At 45.6% G+C, this 22761-nt stretch overlaps 1 protein-coding gene across 1 annotated transcript; it reads left to right on the forward strand.

Moving 5' to 3' along the window:
- Positions 1-18314: 18314 nt before the first annotated feature.
- Positions 18315-22406, forward strand: CHP2 (calcineurin like EF-hand protein 2). The gene is made up of 7 exons (XM_004268582.3): positions 18315-18625; positions 19041-19113; positions 19223-19303; positions 19426-19556; positions 19746-19807; positions 20591-20713; positions 20912-22406. The coding sequence occupies exons 1-7, from the start codon at positions 18559-18561 to the stop codon at positions 20963-20965; spliced, it is 591 nt and encodes a 196-aa protein (XP_004268630.1). The 5' UTR covers positions 18315-18558; the 3' UTR covers positions 20966-22406.
- The last annotated feature ends 355 nt before the right edge of the window (positions 22407-22761 follow it).

The following is a 22761-nucleotide window of genomic DNA, read 5'->3' on the forward strand; positions in this document are numbered from 1 at the left end:
AAACAAACAAAAATAAGAAGGCAAAGCCCACTGCTGCCAGGGATTTGGGGAAGAGCATACTCTCATATGGGGTTGGCAGAAATGTAAATTGTTACAGACTTTTTTGGATGCAATCTGGAAACATTTGTTTAAAATAAAAATTGCATAATCCCTTTGACCTGAAAAACCCATTCTCAGGATCTTTCCCGTAAAAATAAAAGATCTTTATATAAAATTATTTTTTGAATATATTTTTAAAAGTTTATAATGGTAGAGATATAAGAGTGCTTATTGGAACATTGTTCTTAGTACAAACCAGTAGAAACAAAGCAAGTAGCCTTCAACTGAAGTACAGCTGACCTAGTTACAGAACATTTGTACTTTGGAGTATTATGCAGCCACTAAAAACAATAGAGTGTATTTATTAACTCAGAAAGATTTTTAAGAATAGCAAGATGCAGAAAGATCATTATAGGAACCTATTATTTTTGTAAAACCATGTGTATGTATATATGTAAGTTATTTTATATGAATATGGGTAAAAATACAGAATGCAATATATTAGTTTGTTAACAAGGATTTGTGGTATGCTAGAGATGGTATGTTATGCTAAGAAAGGGGTAAAACCAGCAAAAAATAAAAAAATTAAAGCTGCTTGAAGAATATCACTATGTATCTACCCCATTTACATAAAAGCAGATGTATATATGTGCGGTGTGTGTATGCATTAATGTGCATTTAAGTCCTTGCCCAAATGAAATAGCTGTTTATATATTACGCAGAGCCATTTTAATCCCCATGTTTCCACACTTTGTCAGTTCTGTACATAACTCAGCACTAGAATGCCTTCACAAACAAAATAGGAGTCTCCTTTTCATCTTGATGATGAAAATACTACTTTTGAAAAAATATATGACCCTCTCCTTGCTTCACATATAGGATCTTACCTACTCTGTCAACTAACTAGCAAGGAAGGTTTTGTTCTCATTCTACAGATGAGCAAACTAAGTTTCAGAGAGGTTAAGTAAAATTTGCCCAAGTTCACAAAGCTAGTGAGTGAAGAGGCAGTGATTCAAACCCAGCTTTGTCCCTGAGTCTCCGAACTTAACTCTCTTATACTTCCTTTCCCTTGTCCTTCTCTCGACGTGTTTTTCTGTGGATTCATCTGGTCTAGATAAAGGAGCCACCAAGGCATATGGGCCTGTGATGACCCAGGCAGAAGCAATCCTCGTTGTTCATTTGCCCGCTGGCTCCCTGGCAGACTCCATTAGGGTTTCAGGCTAAAGCCCCAGTTGGGACTCCCGTGCCAGAGCTTGGTCCCTACATCTCCCCCGGGAAACTTGTGGCTCCACAACTCCTCCGGGGACTCACCCACGCTCAGATTTAGCGCTCAGTTATTTCTCTATTTCCTCCCACCCTGGGTTGTGAGTAACCAACCGCCCCCTAGACGGAGAGAGGTGGGTAAGCGCCCTAGACTGGGTATGGGAGCAGCATTCCAAGTCCTGTAGGAGGAGCGTTCTGTCTGTGCCTCACGAGAGGCCTCTAGTGGTAATACTTCAAACTGCAGGCTTACTATTCCATAGGTGTAATCTACTATGCAGGCAAACCGGTTCAGCTGTTGGAAGTCGGGGTGTAGGTTATCCACCGAGGGTTCTGAGGGAAGGAGGCCAGGGAGGACGCACGAGGGAGTCGTCTCGGGATCTGGTCATGTTGTGTTTTTGCTTCTTACGGGTGCTGGTTGCATACTTCTTTGTGTGTATTTCATTGATGTGCTGGAGTCAGTTCATGAGAGCCGACTGTTACATTTTCTGGAATTTTGAGAGCTGTCAGTTAATCACAACCATTGTAAAAAAAAATTAAATGATATAAATTTACAATGAACTATATTTTATTTAAGACAAACGTAATAAATACTCAAGACTCATCACTTCTTAATTGTCTTCCTGTTCTCTCTGCCCTTGAGATCATCTACATCTACGGTATCTGTATGGTGGAACTACCACACATGGTTGCTACCAGCCTCGAAGCATCCCAACTCCATGCTCAGCGACATCACTTTAGCAACTTGTAATCAGCCACAACAGGAGTATTTACACCATGGAAATAAGCCGACGCTACAAACCAGGCTTGATTTATTGTTTTGTTGATTGCCTAGACTTAAGAAAGTGAGAAAGAAAAGGTACATAGTGCACATTGTTTGAAAGCGTTCTGTGTCTGTGAATGGCATAAAAGAAATCAAGGAAATAGTCTTCTTCCTATTTGGAATGTATTATCTGATTCAGCCAAGAAATCGCTCACATCACTGAAGAATGAGTGGAGTTTCGATTTCTCTCCTGGGACTCGTTTATAGTGCAGAATCTGGAAACGTGTTAGAATGACAAATTCTTGGCCTTGGCCCCAGACCTATTGTGTCAGAAATTCTGTGGGTGAGGCCCAGCAACTTGTGTTCTAGCAAACCCTCCAGATGATTTTGAGGCACACTAGGGTTCGAGAACCACTGGTCTAAGTGTGTAAGATGTCACTTGCTCAGAGAGGAGATACACCCCACAGATAGTAGATTTATCTCTCCACCTTACCCCCAGAATAAGAGGGGATTAACCGCTTGGTGAGGGATTTCTCCCAGGAATTTTAAGATCAGGGGTGGGGAAATTAGGACAATTGGCATCTTGGCAAAGCTAAGAAAACAAGAAAGCTTTTCCTCTCTCTTCTTTCTTCTATCTTCTTTGCCTACACACTTTCCCTTTGGCTGGTGATAGCAACATGAGTTGAGATGTTCGGATCAGGGATCTTGCTGTGGGGTTGGAGAATGATACTTTAGGAAAGAGTCAATGATTTGATTTTAAGCTGCTGCTGTAGTCATTTCTGGTTCTAATATTTGCTTGTATTTTCTAAATTTTGGGGTGTAATGCTGGTCCTGAGATATCCTTCTGGATCCTATTGACTTCTAGAATTTTGGAAAAGTGAGACGGGTGAGATGCTCGTTGAAATAAATTACCTGATTGTGGAGGTGCTGATGGACCATCATGATCCAAGCCAGCTCCTGAAAAGGAAAACAACCGACCTGAATGAATCCTTCCAGCCCATCAAGACAGGGACTGGGAGGAATGAGAAGGGAAAGATAGAGAACAACAACGACAATGGTAAAGATACTGAGAGTCTGAGGTGTGCCAGGCCACCATACAAGGGTATTACATAGTTATTGACTATATTTCCCACACTGTACATTTCATACCCAGGACTCATTTATTTTGTAACTGGAATTTTGTATCTCTTAATCTCCCTCACCTATTTCTTCCCCCCTCACCCCGGTCCTCTCTTGCATCCACCTGTAAGAATGATTTTTTTTTTTTTGTGGTACGTGGGCCTCTCACTGTGTGGCCTCTCCCGTTACAGAGCACAGGCTCTGGACGCGCAGGCTCAGCGGCCATGGCTCACAGGCCGAGCCGCTCCGCGGCACATGGGATCTTCCTTGACTGGGGCATGAACCCATGTCCCCTGCATCAGCAGGCAGACTCTCAACCACTGCGCCACTAGGGAAGCCCAAGAATGACTTTTATAGTTACCTTTTCTTGCCCCCTTGCCTGACAAGAGGCTTGGTTTTAAGTCTTTGAGTTACCCTGAGAAAGGAGGAAGGTGGCTGGCCTCGAGTGGAGCCCAAGAACCCCCTCCACCCCTGTCCTCCTGGTGGAAGGGTTTTGAAGTTCGGACTTTGACCAGATTATTTCACTTTTGTTTCTTCTCATTCATGGCTTTGTACGGTTCCTCTTTCATCTCCCTTGAGGCTGGTGTGGTAGAGAGACCTGGAGCTGCTTCCTGCTGTGTGTGTGTGTGCGTGCATGTGTGTGTGTGTGTGTGTGTGTGTGTGCATGGATATGTGTGTGGTGTGTATGTGTATGTATATGTGTAAGTGTGTGTGTGTGTGTGTGTGTGTGTGTGTGTGTGTGTGGTTTAGAAAATTTTGGCTCTAGATAGATTTTGTTTTAAATTTTTATTGGAGTATATTTACCTTACAGTGTTGTTTCTGCTGTACAGCAAAGTGAATCAGCCATACGTATACATATAGCCACTGTTTTTTAGATTTCCTTCCCATTTAGGTCACCATAGATCATTGAGTAGGGGTCCCTGTACTAAACAGTAGGTTCTCATTAGTTATCTATTTTATACTAGGTAGCTCTTTGATAAAAATCTTTTGCCCCTGGATTCATCCATCCTCATCGTTAAAATCGCGGGAACTAGTCTAGAGGAGGTTAAGGGTGGCTACAAAACCTACGTACAGCAGGGGGCAGTAGAGTGTAGTGATTAAAAGTGTGGGCTTTGCTGCGGTAGTTGGGTTTGACTTTGGCTTCAGCCAGTCGTTCCCATGCATCTGTGATCATACACCTCTCTAAATGAGAAAACATTTTTTAACTTTTTATTTTATATTGCAGTATAGCTGATTAGCAATGTTGTGTTAGTTTAAGGTGTACAGCAAAGTGATTCAGTTATACATATACATGTATCTATTCTTTTTCAAATTCTTCTCTCATTTAAGTTGTTACAAAATATTGAGCAGAGTTCCCTGTGATATACAGCAGGTCCTTGTTGGTTATCCATTTTAAATACAGTGTGTGCATGTCAATGAGAAAGTTTTTGAATATGAGTCCTCAAATAAGGGTAAAATTACTGATAAATTATATACGTAATTCCTGTCCTTATAGAAGTATGTACTATAAAATATAACAAAGTTGAAATTAGAAATGGAGAAAAATGGTGAAAACAACTTTTAAAAACGCTTTGTTAAGGTGTAATTGATTATAAACTGCACATATTAAAAGCGCACAATTTTATAAGTTTTGACCTCTGTATACACCCATGAAATCGTCACCAATCAAGATAGCAAACAGAGCCATCATACCCCAGAATTACCTTGCGTCCCATCCTCCTTCCCATCCTCCCTGCTCCCTGACCCCCTGATCTGCTTTCTGTCACTATAGATTAGTTTGCAGTTTGTGGAGTTTAGTATAAATGGCATTATACAGCATTTACTTGTTTGGGGGGAGTCTGGCCTCTTTCACACAGCATAATTATTTTGTTTCAAGATAATTAAGGATGAAATACACTTTTAAAATAATATTTTGGGGCTTCCCTGGTGGCGCAGTGGTTGAGAATCTGCCTGCTAATGCAGGGGACACGGGTTCGAGCCCTGGTCTGGGAGGATCCCACATGCCGCGGAGCAACTAGGCCCGTGAGCCACAACTACTGAGCCTGTGCGTCTGGAGCCTGTGCTCCGCAGCAAGAGAGCCCGCGATAGTGAGAGGCCCGTGCACCGCGATCAAGAGTGGCCCCCCGCTTGCCACGGCTAGAGAAAGCCCTCACACAGCAACGAAGACCCAACACAGCAAAAATAAATAAATTAATTAATAAACTCCTACCCCCAACATCTTCTTAAAAAAAAAAATTTTGTTTATTTCCTGGTATGAAATATTTTGTTCTCAGATTGTAGAGGTTTGTCTTCATGTTCTGGATGCTAGATATTTTCCCCCTTTTACATTGAATTAAAACAATTTTTTAAATTAAATTTTTGAACAGGGAATACATTCTAACCAGATAAAAAGGTAAAGTTAAAAGTCCCCCTTCAACTGCTAGCACCCTTCAACCTAAATTGCACTGTGTCCTCCCACCTTCCAAGTCATCACTTTGATTAGTTTCTTAGGTGTCTTCAAGATTTACTTATGCAAATATGAATAAATACGTGCATATATATTTTTGTATTCTCCCAGCTTTTTCCAGAAAAGATAGCATGTTTATTCACAGCGATACACACTGTTCTGCAACTCGCTTTTTTTAACTTGATCTGTCTTGGCAATCTCTCTCTATCTGTTTGTTGGAAGTTGTTTTGTTTTGTTTTGTTTTTCACAGTTTCATTGTGTTTCATGGTTCTGTGATTTATTACCTGATGGATACTTGGGTGGTTTACAGGTTGGTTTGTTTGTTTTTGCTGGGAAAAACAATGCTACATCAAATAACCTTGTGTACACCCCATTTTACAAGTGTGCAAATGTATTTGTAGGGTGAATTTTTAGATGTTGGATTGCTGGGCCAGGAGTGTACAATTTATAACTTTGATAGATAGCGCCTGCATGACCTTCACAGAGGTTATGCCAATCAACACACCCACCTGCGGTGGAGGACTGTGCCTATTTCCCTATAGTTTCACCAACAGTGTTTATCCAACTTTTGGATTTTTTTCCAATCTCAAAAACGAAAAATGGTATCTCAGGTTAGTTTTAATTTGCATTTATCTTCATGAGACTCTAGTTGAATTGGATGCTTAGTTTTTAATTGTCTTGCTGATTGTGATGGTTTCATAGTATTATTACCTAACATCTCAAGGCATGAAACATGCCAAGTGCCTAGATTTGTGGTTTTCCTGAGCTTTCCGTGAGAATGGAGACGCTTGTAAGTGTTGAGATTCTGATTCACTGGAGTTGCATCAAATGTGTGTTTACTTAACTTATTTGAATCCAATTATATACCCAGAAAAGAGGGAAAAGAATAATTTAAGTGGTGTTGTCATGAGATGAGGAAGATTATCCGTCATAGGGTGTATAGCACTCTTTATTCCTTATGCCATCATATGACATATAGCATTCAACTAGTTGTATCATACAAGGTCATAGACAAAAAACCCATGTATACTAAGGTTCATGGTAATAGGTAATTTTGCCTGTTCTTGCTTTTTGAATTACGTGTTGACCTAGGAACTGAATTTGCTGCCTAAGCGTGGTCTATTGTCCTGGTTAAGAGAGTCTGTTTCCCTTAATTCTCAGCATGTAAATATTACATGGTCTGATGAGACAGTATGCTAAATTCTTTGTCTCATGGCTTCTGCTGCTGAGAGAGGAATTACTAGTGTATTTGTGTGAGACTAACTGGCAATGTGTATTTGGCGTCACACCTTGTGGTTTAGGGAGAGCAAAGGTAAATGTGGAAAATGCTTTTGGGGCACACGTCTCATGTGTCATTCTTTCCTTGGAATTGCCTCACAGTATCTGCAGAAGGAGCGGACCTAGGGAGTCATGTCTGCCTCGATGTGACCAAGACTCTTAGGCCACAGCTGAGTGGACCAGGTATGGATACCTGACCCCAGTTAAGGCTTAAAATCTGAATTAATGACGGGAATGTTTGGGAGCATTGGAACTGTGATCTACTGTAGGATTTGGCCCAGAGCTGATGCCATGGAACCCAAAGTCAAGGACAGGTCTAAATTATGAAGGAGACAGACACTAGGAGCCTTTCAGAGGATGCTGACCTGCAGAGGGAAGTGAGGATACACAGTAGGAGAAAAGCAGAGATGGGAGGTGATTTGCCCCAGAGAGAAAAAAAACAGGTTGTTGGGGAGCTGAACTTCCCACTCTAGGTTCCCATGAGATTCCTCGAATCCTGACACTAAAACTCCTTTCCTTTAAGCATTTAATTTCCTTTCAACAAGTCCTGAGCATTTGAATTATAAATGTCTAGGATGCTTAGACAATGCTGGCGGAACTGTAAAATCCTATCCAACACTTTGGAAAAGAGTTTGATTTTATCTCAAGTTGAATATTCACATATTCTGTGACGCAGCAATTTCACCAAGAAAAACTTCTTCACCAAGAAAAACCCCTGCATGTATAAACTGGAAACATGTACAAGGATGTTTGCACCAGCATTGTTTATAAGAACTGAAATCCGGAGGCCGTCAATGGGAGAGTGGATAGATAAACTTTGGCAAAGTCAGGCTATGAATGTTAGCGGTCAAAACAATAACTTACAGGGACTAAACAATGTGGCTGAACATAAGCCGTATAATATTAAGTGAAAAAAGCGCACGGCCGGGACTGTGTCTATTTTGTTCCCAGCTCTAACCCCCTCATCCAGCACATGCCTGCTCAGTAGATATTTCTCAAATGAATACATTGGTGGAGCAGTTTCCTGGGGAGAACTGTCGTTTAAGTCCACCAGACCATGGGGACACATTTGCTGCGACTTCTCTCCCAGCCTCTCATTCCTCACTTTTCTCACCCATTTTGTCCCTTTCTTCTGCTCTGTCTCTTTCCCTCACCTTTTCTTCTTTTTGGGCAGGAGATGACCCAGTCCCAGTTTTTAGTTTTGTTGACATTTGTCACTGGCTGTGGGTCCTTTGACTCAGCTTCTGATTTAATGGCCTGAGGTTGGGTCCCCAGCATCTGGCATTTAAAAAACTACCACATGGTTCTAATGTGCAGCCAGACTTGCCCATTTGCTTTGCTGGTGTTTTTATTTTTTGTTGTTGTTTTGTAGGCGCATGTGATGAAACCTTGGCCAATGAGATGTATGGTGAAGTCTGTTGAGGGAGGCTTCTGGAACAGAGCCCTTTCTGTTAGGAGGAACCCCTGTTTTCCGTGCATCTTTCCCTGTGTGTGCATAAACATCTCGGGAAGAGTCACATGAAAGAGGGGCCACAGTAGTTACCTCTAGGGTTGAGGAATGGGAGATGGGAGCTTTCAGGAGAAGCCTCACTGTCATGCAGGAATACCAGCGACCAAGCCTTGGGCATTGTCCCAAGATGCCTCCAGCTCTCGGGGTGCCCGAAGAGTGTGGGGTTCAGTGGAGAGATGGAGCGAATGGCCTCAGCCTGGACTCTGGGCCACACTTCACTGCTGGGCCTGAGCTCAGAGGTGCACGAAACTCCCCACCACCGGGGACACTGCTTCCTGAGTCTGCCTACAACCACGGGATCCAGTGAGGGCAAGACATCACCCACCCTCTCCTTCGTCTTCCATTCCCTCCTGGTCCCCCCTCCCTGCTCAATCTCACTTCTCTGTTCTGTAAGGCTCTGCGTTAGGCCAGGTTCCTAGAAGCAGAACCAGAGACGGGGACTCTTGTTCAACTGATTTATTGAGCGTGAGGGAAGTGGGGTAGGGCAGAGAATACAAGTGGAGGCAAGAATGTGATCTCAGCTGAAGGCCAGCTTCTTTCTGATCCCACAGAGAAGCTCTGGAGCACAAATTCACCACAGAGCAAATCCCACCTGGGGGCAAAGGGGCTGCTCTGTGTGCCACTGGCCGAGCTCGGTCCTGGAGTGTGTGTGTGTATGTGTGTGTAACCTCTCATCAAGGGCGGCTCATTTTTGACCGAGGGCAGTTTCCAGAAAGGGGGCGCTTCATGATGAGTTATCAGCCAATACTCCTGGCAGCTGGGGGTTGGGTACACTGGCAGGGGAAGGGGACCTGCACAGGGGACCCAGAGGAGACACTGTGGTTCTCCCTTCGTGGATGCAGAAAGACAGGGAGGAAGATAGGCGGTGTGTGTGTGAGAGAGAGAGACAGAGAGAGAGAGATACACTGTCACACGCTAGACAAAGATTCTTTTATATTATCACTTGCAAAGGACTTAGCCAGCTCCTTGAGTCCTTTCTCAGCCTTAGAGGCAGAGGGAAAGGACATTCTCGTAAAAAGACAGCTTTGTTGAGGTGTAATTCACATATCATTTAATTCTTCCATGTGGAGCGTACCATTCAATGGTTTCTAGTATATCCACAGAGTGGTGCAACCATCACCACAATCAGTTTTAGAACTTTTCGCCATCCCAACAAGAAGCCCTGTGCCCTTCACCAGTCACTCTCCACCTCCCCTGGACACCCACCCCATCCCCAGACCCCATCCCCAGACCCCATCCCCAGACAACAACAAATCTACTTCTGTCTCTATGGATTTGCCTGTTTTGAACATTTCATACAAATGGAATCATATAACACGTGGTCTTTTGTGTCTGGCGTCTTTCACTTAGCATAATGTTTGCAAGGTTCATCCGTGCTGTAGCATGTATTGGGTACTTCATTTCTTTTTATTGCTGAATAATATTCCATTGTGTGGATATACCATATTTTACTTATTCATCAGTTGTTTCCACCTTTAGGTGTGGGGTGAACATATATTTTCATTTCTCTTCTATGTACCTAGGAGAGGGATTCCTGGGTCAACCAGTCATTTTTGCACTGTTCTTGTGATGGCTTCTGCTGTTAAGTTGTTAAGTTCTGGACAGCTGTCCAGAACTGTCCTACTTCATGACTTCTTGCAAACCTGATTCCTTTTTTTTTTTTTTAATTTCATTAATTATTTTTGGCTGCGTTGGGTCTTTGTTGCTGCGTGCGGGTTTTCTCTACTTGTGGCGAGCAGGGGCTACTATTTGTTGCAGTGCATGTGCTTCTCATTGCGGTGGCTTCTCTTGTTGCGGAGCACGGGCTCTAGGCACGCGAGCTTCAGTAGCTGTGGCACGCAGGCTCAGTAGTTGTGGTGCATGGTCTTAGTTGCTCCGCGGCACGTGGGATCTTCCCGGACCAGGGCTCGAACCCATGTCCCCTGCATTGGCAGGCGGATTCTCAACCACTGCACCACCAGGGAAGTGTCCCAAACCTGATTCTTCAGCCTTCTTCCCCGCAAATGAGTTTGGCTTTCATTCTGAGAGTTCCTCCCCAAAGGAACAAAATTGTCCTGAAGGTCTCTGAGAACAATGGCTTGGTACTCTTGGGTTGAAGCCAATGTTTCCATTAGCATCCATTAGGTTTTGAGGCACTCCAGACAGTATGCCCCCACTCAGTTCTGGTTTGTTTCAGTCTTCATGCAAAATTCTAGTTTTCCTGGAGAACTCTGAAGAGAGAGCATATCAGTCTTTTACTGAGCACAGTCTGTAAAGAACGCAGAAGTTAAAATCTAGAGCAGATTAGCAAACAATGGCCTGTGGGCTAAACCCAGCCTGTTGCCTCTTTTGGTATGATCCACAGCTAAGAGTAGATTATACATTTTGAGATCATTGAAAAAAAAGGAATAATATTTTTTGATGCAAGGAAATGAAATGAATTTCAAATTTTAGTGTCCATAGGTAGTTTTATTGGAACACAAACATGTCCATTTGTTTAAGCATTGTCTACGGCTGCTTTTGCACTACACCAGCAGAACTGTGTAGTTGTGACAGAGACTGAAGGATACACAAAGCCTAAAATATTTACTATCAAGCCCTTTACAGAAGAAGTGTGCCAACCCTTGATGCAGCCAAGACCCTGCACTGCCCTGTAGCACCCAGCCTGGCATTAGTAAGCAAAAGGGGAGATGGGTGCTTTCAGTCCTCATTTTGAAAAGCAGTCCATACACGCAATCCCCAAATTTACCTGTGACTATCCACATTTGAACCAGGAACTCCAGTTTATGCATATTATACTGACCCTTATTACCAGACTCATGCTCTTCGCTTAGCTGGAAAACCACACTCCTGATTTTCCTTCTACTTCACTCGCCACTCCTTCTCAATCTCCTTTACCAATTCTTTTTCTCTTCCCAAGTTCTAAATGTTGGAGGATCCCCAGAGATTAGCCCTGGGCCTTCTTCTCTCCTTCCTTCATTCACATCACAGATGATCTTATCCAGTTTCATAGTTTTAATACCATCTATACACTGATAATTCCCACATGTATAGTCCTGTCAATTCCTCAAGGAAATATAAGAATGATAAATGCATATGCACCAAACAACAGAGCTCCCAAATATATGAAGCAAACGTTGACAGACTTGAAGGAAGAAATAGACAGTTCTATAATAATTTGAGACTTCAATATCTCACTTTCAATATTGGATAGAACATCTAGACAGAAGATGAATAAGGAAATAGACGACTTGAAAGACACTATAAACCAACTAGATCAAACAGGCATATATAGAACGCTCTACCCAACAACAGCAGAATACACCTTCTTCTCAAATGCACATGGAAGCTTAGTCCACAAAAGAAGTCTCAGTAAATTTAAAAATATTGAAATTGTGCAAAGTATCCTTTCTGACTGCCATGGAATGAAACTAGAAATCAATAAGAGAAGAAAATTAACAAATATGTGGAAGTTAAACAACACACTCAAAACAATCAATAGGTCAAATAAATCACAGAGGAAATTAGAAAATACTTTGAGATGAATGAAAATAAAAACACAGGATAGCAAGTATCTAACACTTGTCCCAACTTCTATTTTGAAATCCAAACTCCCATACCCAGTTAACTACTTAACATCTTTACTAGGATGTATAACCAGCAGCTCAAGGACTTTAAAATTTTCTCCCGTTGATCTGTACTCTTTTCCCTCCATTCACCATCTCGGCTAATGGCTTCCAGTTGTTTACTACCAAATCCTTGGAATTATCCTTGACTCCTCTCTTTCTCTCACACTTTACATCCAATACATAAGCAAATATTGTGGACTCTTCTTTCGAAATAGGACCCAAATTTGACCCCTTCTCACCACTTCCACTTGTGGCACACTGATTCACCATTGTCTTCTGCCTGAATTATTGCAGTAGTCTCCCAGCTTCCACTTTGCCCTAGTTAAGTCTACTCATAACAGCCAGAGTGATTCTCCATCTTTTTTTTTTTTTTGGAGTTGATTTCTTATTTATTTATTTATTTATTTTTGGCTGCATTGGATCTTTGTTGCTGTGAGCGGGCTTTCTCTAGTTGCCACGAGAGGGGGTTACTCTCTGTTGCGGTGCGCGGGCTTCTCATTGTGGTGGCTTCTCTTGTTGCAGAGCATGGGCTGTACGTGCCCAGGCTTCAGTCATTGTTGCATGTGGGCTCAGTAGTTGTGGCTTGCAGGTTCTAGAGTGCAGGCTCAGTAGTTGTGGCGCATGGGCTTAGTTGCCCTGCGGCATGTGGGATCTTCCTGGACCAGGGCTCAAACTCGTGTCCCCTGCATTGGTAGGCGGATTCTTAACCACTGCACCACCAGGGAAGCCCCCCTCATTCTCCATCTTAAACCCTACCATGATGTCCCCTCACACTTAAAATAAAACTTGTGACCTAAAAGACTCTGCAAGACCCTGTAAGACATGACTCTTGCCTACTTGAGGTTCCTGACCTGTATCCTTGCCATCTTGACCACATCAAAGCTACAAATAGTCTCTTGTTTTAATGCATACTTTTCTTTTTTTCTTTTTTTTTTTTTCTAGAGACAATATGTACTTTTAAACTTAGTGAGGTTGGTCATCTTCTTATGCTATTTACCATTTCTATTTCACATCTTATCCCATTTTTTCTAATGAGAGGTGTGGGGATTTTTGGTTTGTCCTTTTTGTTGTCTTATCATTTTCCTTTTGATTTTTAAGATATCTTTGTATCCTAAGGAAATTATCTTTAGTCTTTTATATAGACTGAATATTTCCCCAGCTAGTCTTTTTTTTTTTTTTTTTTTTTTGCGGTACGCGGGCCTCTCACTGTTGTGGCCTCTCCCGCTGCGGAGCACAGGCTCCGGACGTGCAGGCTCAGCGGCCATGGCTCATGGGCCCAGCCGCTCCGCGGCATGTGGGATCTTCCCAGACCGGGGCACGAACCCGTGTCCCCTGCATAGGCAGGAGGACTCTCAACCACTGCGCCACCAGGGAAGCGCCCCCGCTAGTCTTTTTGACTTTGAGATCTCTATCTCTCTATGTATCGCCATACAGAGATTCTAATTTTCACATAGTCAAATTAGCCAATCTTTTCTCTATGCTTTCTGTGCTTTGTTTCATGTTTACAAAGGCCTTCAAGTTCAAGACTATAACAACATTTAAAATTTCTTCTAGTATTGTATAGTTTCACTTTGCATTTAAACCTTTAATCTATCTGGTATTAATTTTGGTATGTGAAGGTAGGGATACAGCTTTATTTCTTCCCCCAAAAGACAGATGTCCCTAATGACATTTACTGAGTAATTCACATTTCCCCCATTGATTTGAGATGTCACTTTTATCACATGTCAAATTCCCACATGTATTTGGGTCTGTTTCTGACTTTCTTGTCTGTTTCTTTTCTGTCTATTCCTGCCCTATTACATCATAGCTCATTGTAACTTTATAATACATTTAAAAATCTGTTAGAATTAGTTTGCCCTCGTTACTTTTTACTTTCCAGAGTTTTTCAGGCTATTCTTGGCTTTTGTCTTTAAACAGCTTTACTGAGATATAATTCACATAGCATATAATTCACTGTTTAAAGTGTACAATTCAAGAGAGAGATATATTCACATATATGTGTAACCATCACCACAATTTTAGAATGTTTTCATCACCTCAAAAATAAACTTTGTACCCTTTATCTACAACTCCCTGTCCCACTGGCTCCCCTAGTCTTAAGCAACCACTAATTTACTTTCTGTCTCTACAGATTTCCTATTCTTGACATTTCATGTTATAATGGAATAACATTCTATGTGGTCTTTTGTGGCTGGTTTATTTTACTTTACAGAGTTCATCCGTATTGTGGCATGTATTAGCACTTCATTCTTCCTTATGGCTGAATAGTATTCCATTGTAATGGATATATCACATTTTATTGACTCATTAATCAGTGGACATTTGGATTCTTTCCACATAGTAGCTATTGTGAATAATGCTGCTATCAACATTCATGCACAAGTTTTTGTTTTAACACCTGTCTTCAATTCTTTTGGGTATATATACCTAGCAGTGGAATTGTTCATATGGTAATTCTGTTTAACTTGCTGAGAAATCTCCAAACTGTTTTCCATAGCAGCTGCACCATTTTACATTTCTACTAGCAATGTATGAGGATTCCAATTTCTCCACATCATGGCCAAAACTTGTTATTTTCCATTGTTTTGTTTTGTTTTAAATTCTAGCCAGTCTAGTGGGTGTGAAATGAAATCTCATTGTCGTTTTATTTGTATTTCCCTAATGACTAATGATATTGAGCATCTTTTTATGTGCTTCTTGGTCATTTGCATATCTTTGGAGAAATGTCAATTTAAGACTTTTTTGGCTCACTTAAAAATTGGGTTATTTGGAAACCCCAAATTTTAGCTGGGCACATGGCCACCCAGTACTACAGAAGTGCCCATCCTCCTCTGCAGCTAGGCTGGTTATGTGACTAAGCTCTCCCTCCAGAATGGAATGGGAAGCAATTTGCATGACTTCTAGGATACTTCCTAGGAGGGAGAGGCAGGCTCTTTTCTCTGCTTCTCCCGCTGTCCTGCTGGTGGAAACGTGAGCTCTGAGGCTGGAGGTCCATCCTGGCCTGCGTCCATCCTGGATGAGGGCAATGTCCCCGGGATGATAGAGCATCAAGGGAGAGGAGCTTCCTGGAGCAGCCCTGCCAGGCCAGCCGTGGACTGTCTGCCTCCAGACCCAAACATGAGAGAGATGCCAACTTCTACCTGCGACTCTTATGTGGAGGTTCTTCGTTACAACAGCTGAACATTATCCTAACCAGGACAGCTGTCTTGGAGGGGACTTTTCTGTGTGGTTCCTTTGGGTCGGGTTGCTCCAAGAACCACAGCTGTCTGAAATTCTCAGCTCCCTCTTCCACGTGAGCCAAGCTCAGCTCCAGCCCACTCTCCTTTCCAGGCGTGTCTTTGGAAATCTAATGTGTGAAGATCATTGCTCCCAACTAAACAAGCCTGGAGCTAATATCTTCCAGAGGCATTGTCTTATTCTTTCCTCCCACACTTGTGCACCCACCCCCACTCTCTCCCAAAGAGGCAGCCTGTTTTGAAATATGCTTTCCCTGTGGATATCTGTAGATTCTAATTAAATAACTCAGGAAACAGGCCACCTTGTGTGTGGTGTAAGTTGACTCTTGCTAGAAAGATGTTTGGAACGTGTAAGTTCCCTGTTAAGCTGACAAATTTAAAAGCTTAATTTGAAAAACTAACCAAATTCCCCTTGCAGTATGAGGGCAGAAAGGGGGGCTTGGTCAAGCCTTCTTGTCCTGAGCTCTCAGCATGAGGACACAGATATTTGGACTTCCCAGGTATCTGGCCTTGTTATATAATTTCTTATATGACCTCCACTCTTATGGGACCTGCAATGTTATGGGGAAAAGGAGCTCTAAACATATATTAAAATGTGAAACTCATTGAGAACATTGTAAAAACAACTGAGCTGTCTTTCTGTTATTGAGTTGTAAGTGTTCTATATTTTCCCAACTATTCTTGCCTCTGCATTTTTCCAGTTGAACCTCAGTATTGCTTCATCAAGAATGGCTAGCGACTTTTATGCAGCTTAAAAGCAAATGACAAACGTTTAGCCTGAATCCTATTCAACAGATTCTTCAGATGAAATTCTCCCCAAAACATTTCCCCTTTAAATGCCCTGAAAAGATGTGGCCGTGTAAATTGTGAAGTTGATTTAAACACTACTTGCGTGCGTGAAGCAGGAATCAATGCTAGCACAGTGTTCTCCCGTAAGCTTGTGATGGCATGTGGATTGGGGTTGTAAATTGCTCTCTGGCCTGATTTACTTTAGTGCAGCACTGACTCAGAGATTAAGGCTGGAGGAGCTCTTTCCAAGATCAGCAGCCCAAGCTGGACTGAGATGATTATTGCAGCCTCCCAGGGGCTCTTACCCCCTCCTGGGTTCAGAACCTAACCCGTCCTACACTCCCAGGGTGGCGCCGGAATGACTGCTTGGCTTCATTAGGGAGCAGTGTAGTTTCCCGCATGCTTTAGTCCTTGTGGGGCAACTGAAAGGGAATCAAGCATTCTTTACGCCAGTTGCCTAATCCTTGGGGTACCCGAAAAGAGAACCATGCACTTCTTAGATCAATATTTTCAAGGCTTACCCGATGTGAGACTCTGCCTGGGGCTAGAGGCTTGACTGTTTCTCCAGGTTCTCTCTCTCCAAGGCGGGTATGAACTTGAACCCTTGTAATGAACAGCTTGCCTTTTTTTCCCCTTGGGAAATTTGTGTATATATGTGATTATGATGGGGGAAGAGAGGGTAATTATACATGCAAAGCTGGACACCTGTGGTGCTTGTTCCTTTACAACTGAGTTTCTCAACTTTTCAAAAATTATCACCTCCCGCTTAAGGAGCATTGTAAGACTTTTTTTTTCCTTAACCACCCCTCGCCCATGAAATCTGTTTTTTTTTTTTTTTTTTTTGGCTGCGTTGGGTCTTCGTTGCTGGGCGCGGGCTTTCTCTAGTTGCGGCGAGAGGGGGCTACTCTTTATGGCGGTGCACGGGCTTCTCATTGCGGTGGCTGCTCTTGTTGGGGAGCAGGGGCTCTAGGCGCACGGGCTTCAGTAGTTGTGGCGCATGGGCTCAGTAGTTGTGGCTCGCGGGCTCTAGATCGCAGGCTCAGTAGTTGTGGCGCACGGGCTTAGTTGCTCCGTGGAATGTGAGATCATCCCGGACCAGGGCTCGAACCCGTGTCCCCTGCATTGGCAGGCGTATTCTTAACCACTTAACCAGGGAAGTCCCTCCCATGAAATTTTAATACTACAGATATATATCTATTTATGTGTTATATGTGTGTCTGTGTTTCATACATAAAAAGAAGATTTTTGCCCCTTGGGGGTCATGTGGCCCCCATGGAGGATACATGCTTTATGACAGTCCACAGCTATTTCAAGCAATGGCAAGCCTCCACCACAGAAAAGTGGGAAGATGGCAGTGTAGCAAGCATGTGAGTTAATGCACTTAAAAGGCATAGCAAAGTGCAGGGCCCATGGTGAGTGCTCAGAAAAATGAGAGCCCTTGCTGTCATTGTCATTATTATGTAAAGGTTGGTGACAGTGAGGTTTGTAACGCTCCCTCAGGCTGTATGTGGATTCCCCTGGTGCTTGAGGGCTGGTCGCAGGGCTGTCAGTCCCTTAGCTGGAGCTTCTACCAGGGCCCAATAGGGCTCATAAGGGAGCAGCCGGGCTGGCTGGGGACTATAGCAAGAGGACCCCTCAGGATGCCCCCTCTACACATGGCAGCTGTTCCCAGCTGCCCCCAAGCGGCGCCAGGCAGGACTGCGGGCCTAGTGGTGTCAGATCTGATTTTGCAGAAGCCAGGAATTTGGGATTTGGGGTTAAACATCCAGATTTTTAAGCACTGACTCAATTAAACAACAAGGCTGTGTGGACCAAACGAAAGAGATGAAACCAAGATACGCTGATTTGTCCAGAGAGAGAAGCATAGCTGGGATTCCAATCCAAGTCTTTCAAACCCGGCGCTCCTTCCACTTAAACCAGCCCTTGCTCTCTGCCTCCCAACCCTCCTCGCTTCAGCCCCGTTTGGGACTCTTTCAAGGCCTCTGCCTCCAGGCCCGAGGGGGCCCCAGGCTGGGGCCATCCCGGATTGGGACGAATGCGTCTAGCTCCCCTGCCCACCCGTCACCCACTTCCCAGAAGGGCTTGGATTCTGTCTCCAGATGAAGAAGGGCGGACCTCGCTCGAGCCTTGCTCGGCGGCACCCGGGAGGCCCAGGGCCGGGAGGGAGGGCTGGGCCGGGCGGGAGGAGGCGGGTCGGTGCCGGGGCGAGAGTGGGAACTGGGACTCGCGGCCGGCGGACCCGGCCCAGCCCAGCCCAGCCCCTCCCCTCCCCTCCCCGCCCGACCTCAGAGTCTCGGGATGCAACCGCGCGTTCTTCGCTCCCGCCCCGCTGACCCCGCCACACTGGCACGGTTTTCTATTCGCCCGGGTCGCGGGTGGGAGGCGAGGAACGGCGGGGTTCAGGAGCCTGGCTCCCCGCCAGGGCTGTGGCCTTCGGCCCAGGGGCCACCAGGCGGCCGCGCCTGCGAGGCGGGAGGGGAGGACGCCGGCCCCGGCGCAGCTCGGCCATGGGCTCCCGCAGCTCCCGCGCCGGCAGGATCCCCGACGTGGACAGCATCCAGCGGGAGACCGGCTGTGAGTGCGGCGCATAGCGCCCGGGGACCCGGTAGGGTTCCGGGGGGCTCCGGGGGAGGGTCCCGGGGCCGGGCGAACCTAGAAGACCCTAGCGGCCTGGTTCGCGGGCGTGGGGCGCGTTCACTCAGGGGTCCCGGCTCCGGGCTTGCGGGCACCCAGGTAGCCTCCAGCCGGGGTCGAGGCAGCCTGCAGGACCGGAGGCGGATGGAGGGATGGCTTTGGTCTCTTTGGGTCTCCCGGACCTCCCGGGTCGCACCCCGCCCGCTCGGCCCCGGGGCCCGGGTGGAGCCTCCCTCCAGCCAGCCCCCCGCCCCCCGCTCAACCCCCGCGGCCGCCTTGGGCATGGAGCGCGCCCCGGGGTTCGGCCGCGTCCCCAGAGTCCTCAGGGAGTCACCGTCCGCCTCCGCCCCCGCAGTCTCGCAGGCCAGTCTGCTCCGCCTCTACCACCGGTTCCGAGCGCTTGACAAGAATGAGAAGGGCTACCTCAGGTGAGCCGGAGCTGGCCTTCTGACCTCTCACCTCTGCCTCTCTGACCCCGTCCCCTCCTTGACCATGTTCCGTCTTTGCCCCACCCCCCCTTAAACTTTGACTTTCCAGCCGCGTAGATCTGCAGGAGATCGGGGCGCTGGCCGTGAACCCTCTGGGAGACCGCATTATAGACAGCTTCTTCCCTGACGGGTGAGCCCGCGGGTGGGGAGGTGGAGGTGAGAGCTTGTCGGGGGAGGTTAGCGACTGAGGCAGAGGCGGGGCCACGGCGACCACCGCGCCTGCACCATTGCCTGCCTCCCCCCACCCCCCAGGAATCTGCAACTGGACTTCCCAGGCTTTGTCAGAGTCCTGGCTCACTTCCGACCTGTAGATGTTGAAGACCTCAGAAACCGGGACCCCCAGGAACCCGAGCCCCTCAACAGCAGAATGAACAAACTTCGCTGTGAGTCTGTGCCCCCTACCCGAGTGAGACCCCAGATTGACCACACCCGTTGAGAGGGCCCAGGCACCTTCCACTCCCTGTGTGGGCCCATTGGTGCCCCCCGCACCCCCCACTCCTCCAAGGTGAACTTTGGAGGGAAGAGAAGCAGGGAAAACCCACCTTCCTTTTCCCCCTCCACTCTCTTCCCAGTTGCATTCCAGCTCTATGACCTGGATCGAGATGGAAAGATCTCCAGGCATGAGATGCTGCAGGTTGGAAGAACCCAAGGGAAGGGGGGTGTGGTAGAACGGAACAGCTGTGGGCGATGGAGGGATGATTGGTGGGTGGGAGATGCAGATGACTGGGGTGTTGGGCGGGGAATAGGAGTGGGTGGGGTTGGAGTGTGGGTTCGTTGGGAGATGGGATGGGGAACATTTGGGTATGAGGTTGGAAATAGATCAGTAGCTCTCAACTGGGGGTGATTTTGCCCCCTGAATGACACTGGCAATATGTAGAGACCTTTTTGTTTGACGGGGTGGTGCTCCTGGGACCTAGTGGGTAGAGGTCAGGAACACTGCTAAACATTTTACAATACCCAGGGTGGTACCCTGGGTACCAGGGGTACAATACCCCTCCCCCCACCGAAAGGAGTTATCTGGCCCCAAATGTCAATAGTGCTGAGACTGAGAAACTCTGGGATAGATGTGATGAGGTGGGGGATGGATTTGGGACTAGTTGGAGGATGAGATGGGGGATGGAGTGGAGGATAGGCAGAGATTGGGTTCTAAGGTTGGGCTTGAGTAATGAACTTGGGCACATTATTGAGGTGAGAGTGGGATAGTGAATGACAGATGGGGGGGTTGGATGGAGAAGCAATGGGGGAATTATTGGGGGCTGTGGTGGGAAGTGACTGGAATCGGGGGAAAATGAATGAGGGATGGATTACAAAATTGGCAGTAACATTTGGGGTGATGCGGACAAGGTTTGGGGGATGGTGTCAGTAGTCTCTGCACATCCTCCTTATGGCTGTCTCTGTCTCTTCCTTCACCACCCAGGTACTCCGGCTGATGGTTGGGGTACAGGTGACAGAAGAGCAGCTGGAGAGCATTGCCGACCGCACAGTGCAGGAAGCCGACGAAGATGGGGATGGCGCTGTGTCCTTCCTGGAGTTCGCCAAGGTCAGGATGCCCTCAGGCCTGGGAAGTTGAGACCAGGAGTCCCTAGGACAGGTGGACATGGGAAATGAAGTTGGAAGGAGGACGGCAGAAAGAGAGGGGCTCCCCCAGGGAATCATGGGGCCTGGGGGATGGGAGAGGAGGCTGGAAGCATAGAGGTTTGGAATTCAAGCCTCTTGACTACCACCCGTCTCCCCGCAGTCCTTAGAGAAGATGAACATCGAGCAGAAAATGAGCATCCGGATCCTGAAGTGATGCCCTTTGTGCCATGGGTAGCTTACATGGACCAGTTCTGCCTGGGACTCCTCCTCATGGAGGCCCAGCCCCAGTGAACTGTATTCTTACTTGAACACTGAGCTCTAACTAGGACCAAGGAGAAAAGCTTGGAGGGGTGTTTACCAACTCATTTGATCTCAGATCTGTGAATCAGCCAGAAAATTTTTGGTTGCAAGTGACTGAAAACCCAAATCAAAGGGATTTCAGTTAAAAAAGAATTTTATGGGCTCATGTATTGAAAAAGTGTGGAAGTATCCAGAAAACTGGGAAGGTCTGGAAGTGTCTCAGGCACAGCTGAATCCAAGGACCAAAATGATGCTATCAGGACTCAGTTATTCTCTGTCTCTCATCTCAGCTTTCTTTTGTGTTGTATTCGTTCTCAGGTGGGCTCTTTCCTTGTAGTGGAGGATGGCCACCAGCAGTTCCAGGCTTCCATCCTACTAGCCTAGTAATGCAGAGGGAAGAGATTTTCTTGTTCAATAATTCCAAGCAAAGAGTCTCATTAGCCCCCCCCCCGGAACCTTGTCCTTTCTCCAGGGGAATGGAACTTTCTATTTGGCCGGGACTGTGTCATGTGCTAAATGCTAGAGCCAGGAAATAAGACCTGAGGAGGACTCAAGATGGGGTAAGGGATGGTTGCTTAAAGGAAAATGCAGGGCTATTATCAGAAGGGGAAATGATGCTGGTCAGGCAAAACAAGATATCCATTAGTGTTAGGTTGACCAAATGGAGGGATCCTTGAAGTCTGGCTTCTTAAGTGGGTTTTCACTGATGAAGGTGGGTAATGGGGGAAGAGGTGATGTAAAAATAATAAAGAAGACATACCTTCCTAGAGTATGAAATAATTAAAAGGTTTGGAGAGTACTTCCATTTTGTTTCACGGTAAGATGTTCAAGCATTGGCATATCACAGAAGAGAGTGTAAAAGTCACATAAAATCATGAGATTCTATGTCTGTAACAAAGCACTCTGGCTACACGTAAAGGAGTTGCTGTCGGTACCCTGCTCATATCCCTTCCAAGGCCTGTGCTGGAGTTGTCTTGTATCAACACATTGATACAAGACACATCGGGAGCCAATTGTGCTTCTATCTTCCTAAGTCTGCTTTCAGTGATGTCAGGCTTGGTAGCTTGAAATTGCTGCGGTGGGAATATTTACACCATAGACATTGGCAGGCAATAGTCCAGCACTTTTCTGCTTAGGAGAGCCTGTTTTTAAACATTTATCAGCACATCAGCTGCTCGGCATTCACCATTACTGTATATGTCAATGACTTTTCCCCCAGCTTTACTGAGATATAATTGGTATACAAAAAACTGCACATAATTAATGTATCCAATTTGGTGAGTTCGGACATGTGTATACACTTGTATTACCATTACCATGATTAAGGTAATAAACATATCCATCATCTCCGAAAATTTCCTGTGTCCCTTTGTTTTCTAGGTTTATTTTAACATGTGTAGTAGGAACATGTAACATGAGACCTAACATGCTTAACGTATGTTTAAGTACACAGTATTCCTGTTGACTAGGCACTCTGTCGTATGGCAGATCTCTGGAACTTACTCATCTTGTATAACTGTAACTTTTACCCATTGAACAACAGGTTCTCATATCCCCTTCCCCCCATCCCCTGGGAATCACCATTCCATTGACTACTTCTGCACACTTGACTATTTTAGATGCCTCATAGAAGAGGAATCATGCAGCACTTGTCTTTCTGTGACTAATTTCATGCAGCATAATGTCTCCCAGGTCCATCCATGTTGTAAC

Source organism: Orcinus orca, chromosome 16 (assembly GCF_937001465.1).
Source record: "Orcinus orca chromosome 16, mOrcOrc1.1, whole genome shotgun sequence".
In the NCBI taxonomy this organism is placed as follows: domain Eukaryota; kingdom Metazoa; phylum Chordata; class Mammalia; order Artiodactyla; family Delphinidae; genus Orcinus; species Orcinus orca.

Bases quoted from the DNA above. Each gene is read 5' to 3' on its own strand.
- CHP2 (XM_004268582.3), top strand. From the start codon at position 18,559: ATGGGCTCCCGCAGCTCCCGCGCCGGCAGGATCCCCGACGTGGACAGC. The intron at 19,808-20,590 runs GTTGGAAGAACC...TTCACCACCCAG, and splicing joins CCAGGCATGAGATGCTGCAG to GTACTCCGGCTGATGGTTGG. The intron at 20,714-20,911 runs GTCAGGATGCCC...GTCTCCCCGCAG, and splicing joins CCTTCCTGGAGTTCGCCAAG to TCCTTAGAGAAGATGAACAT.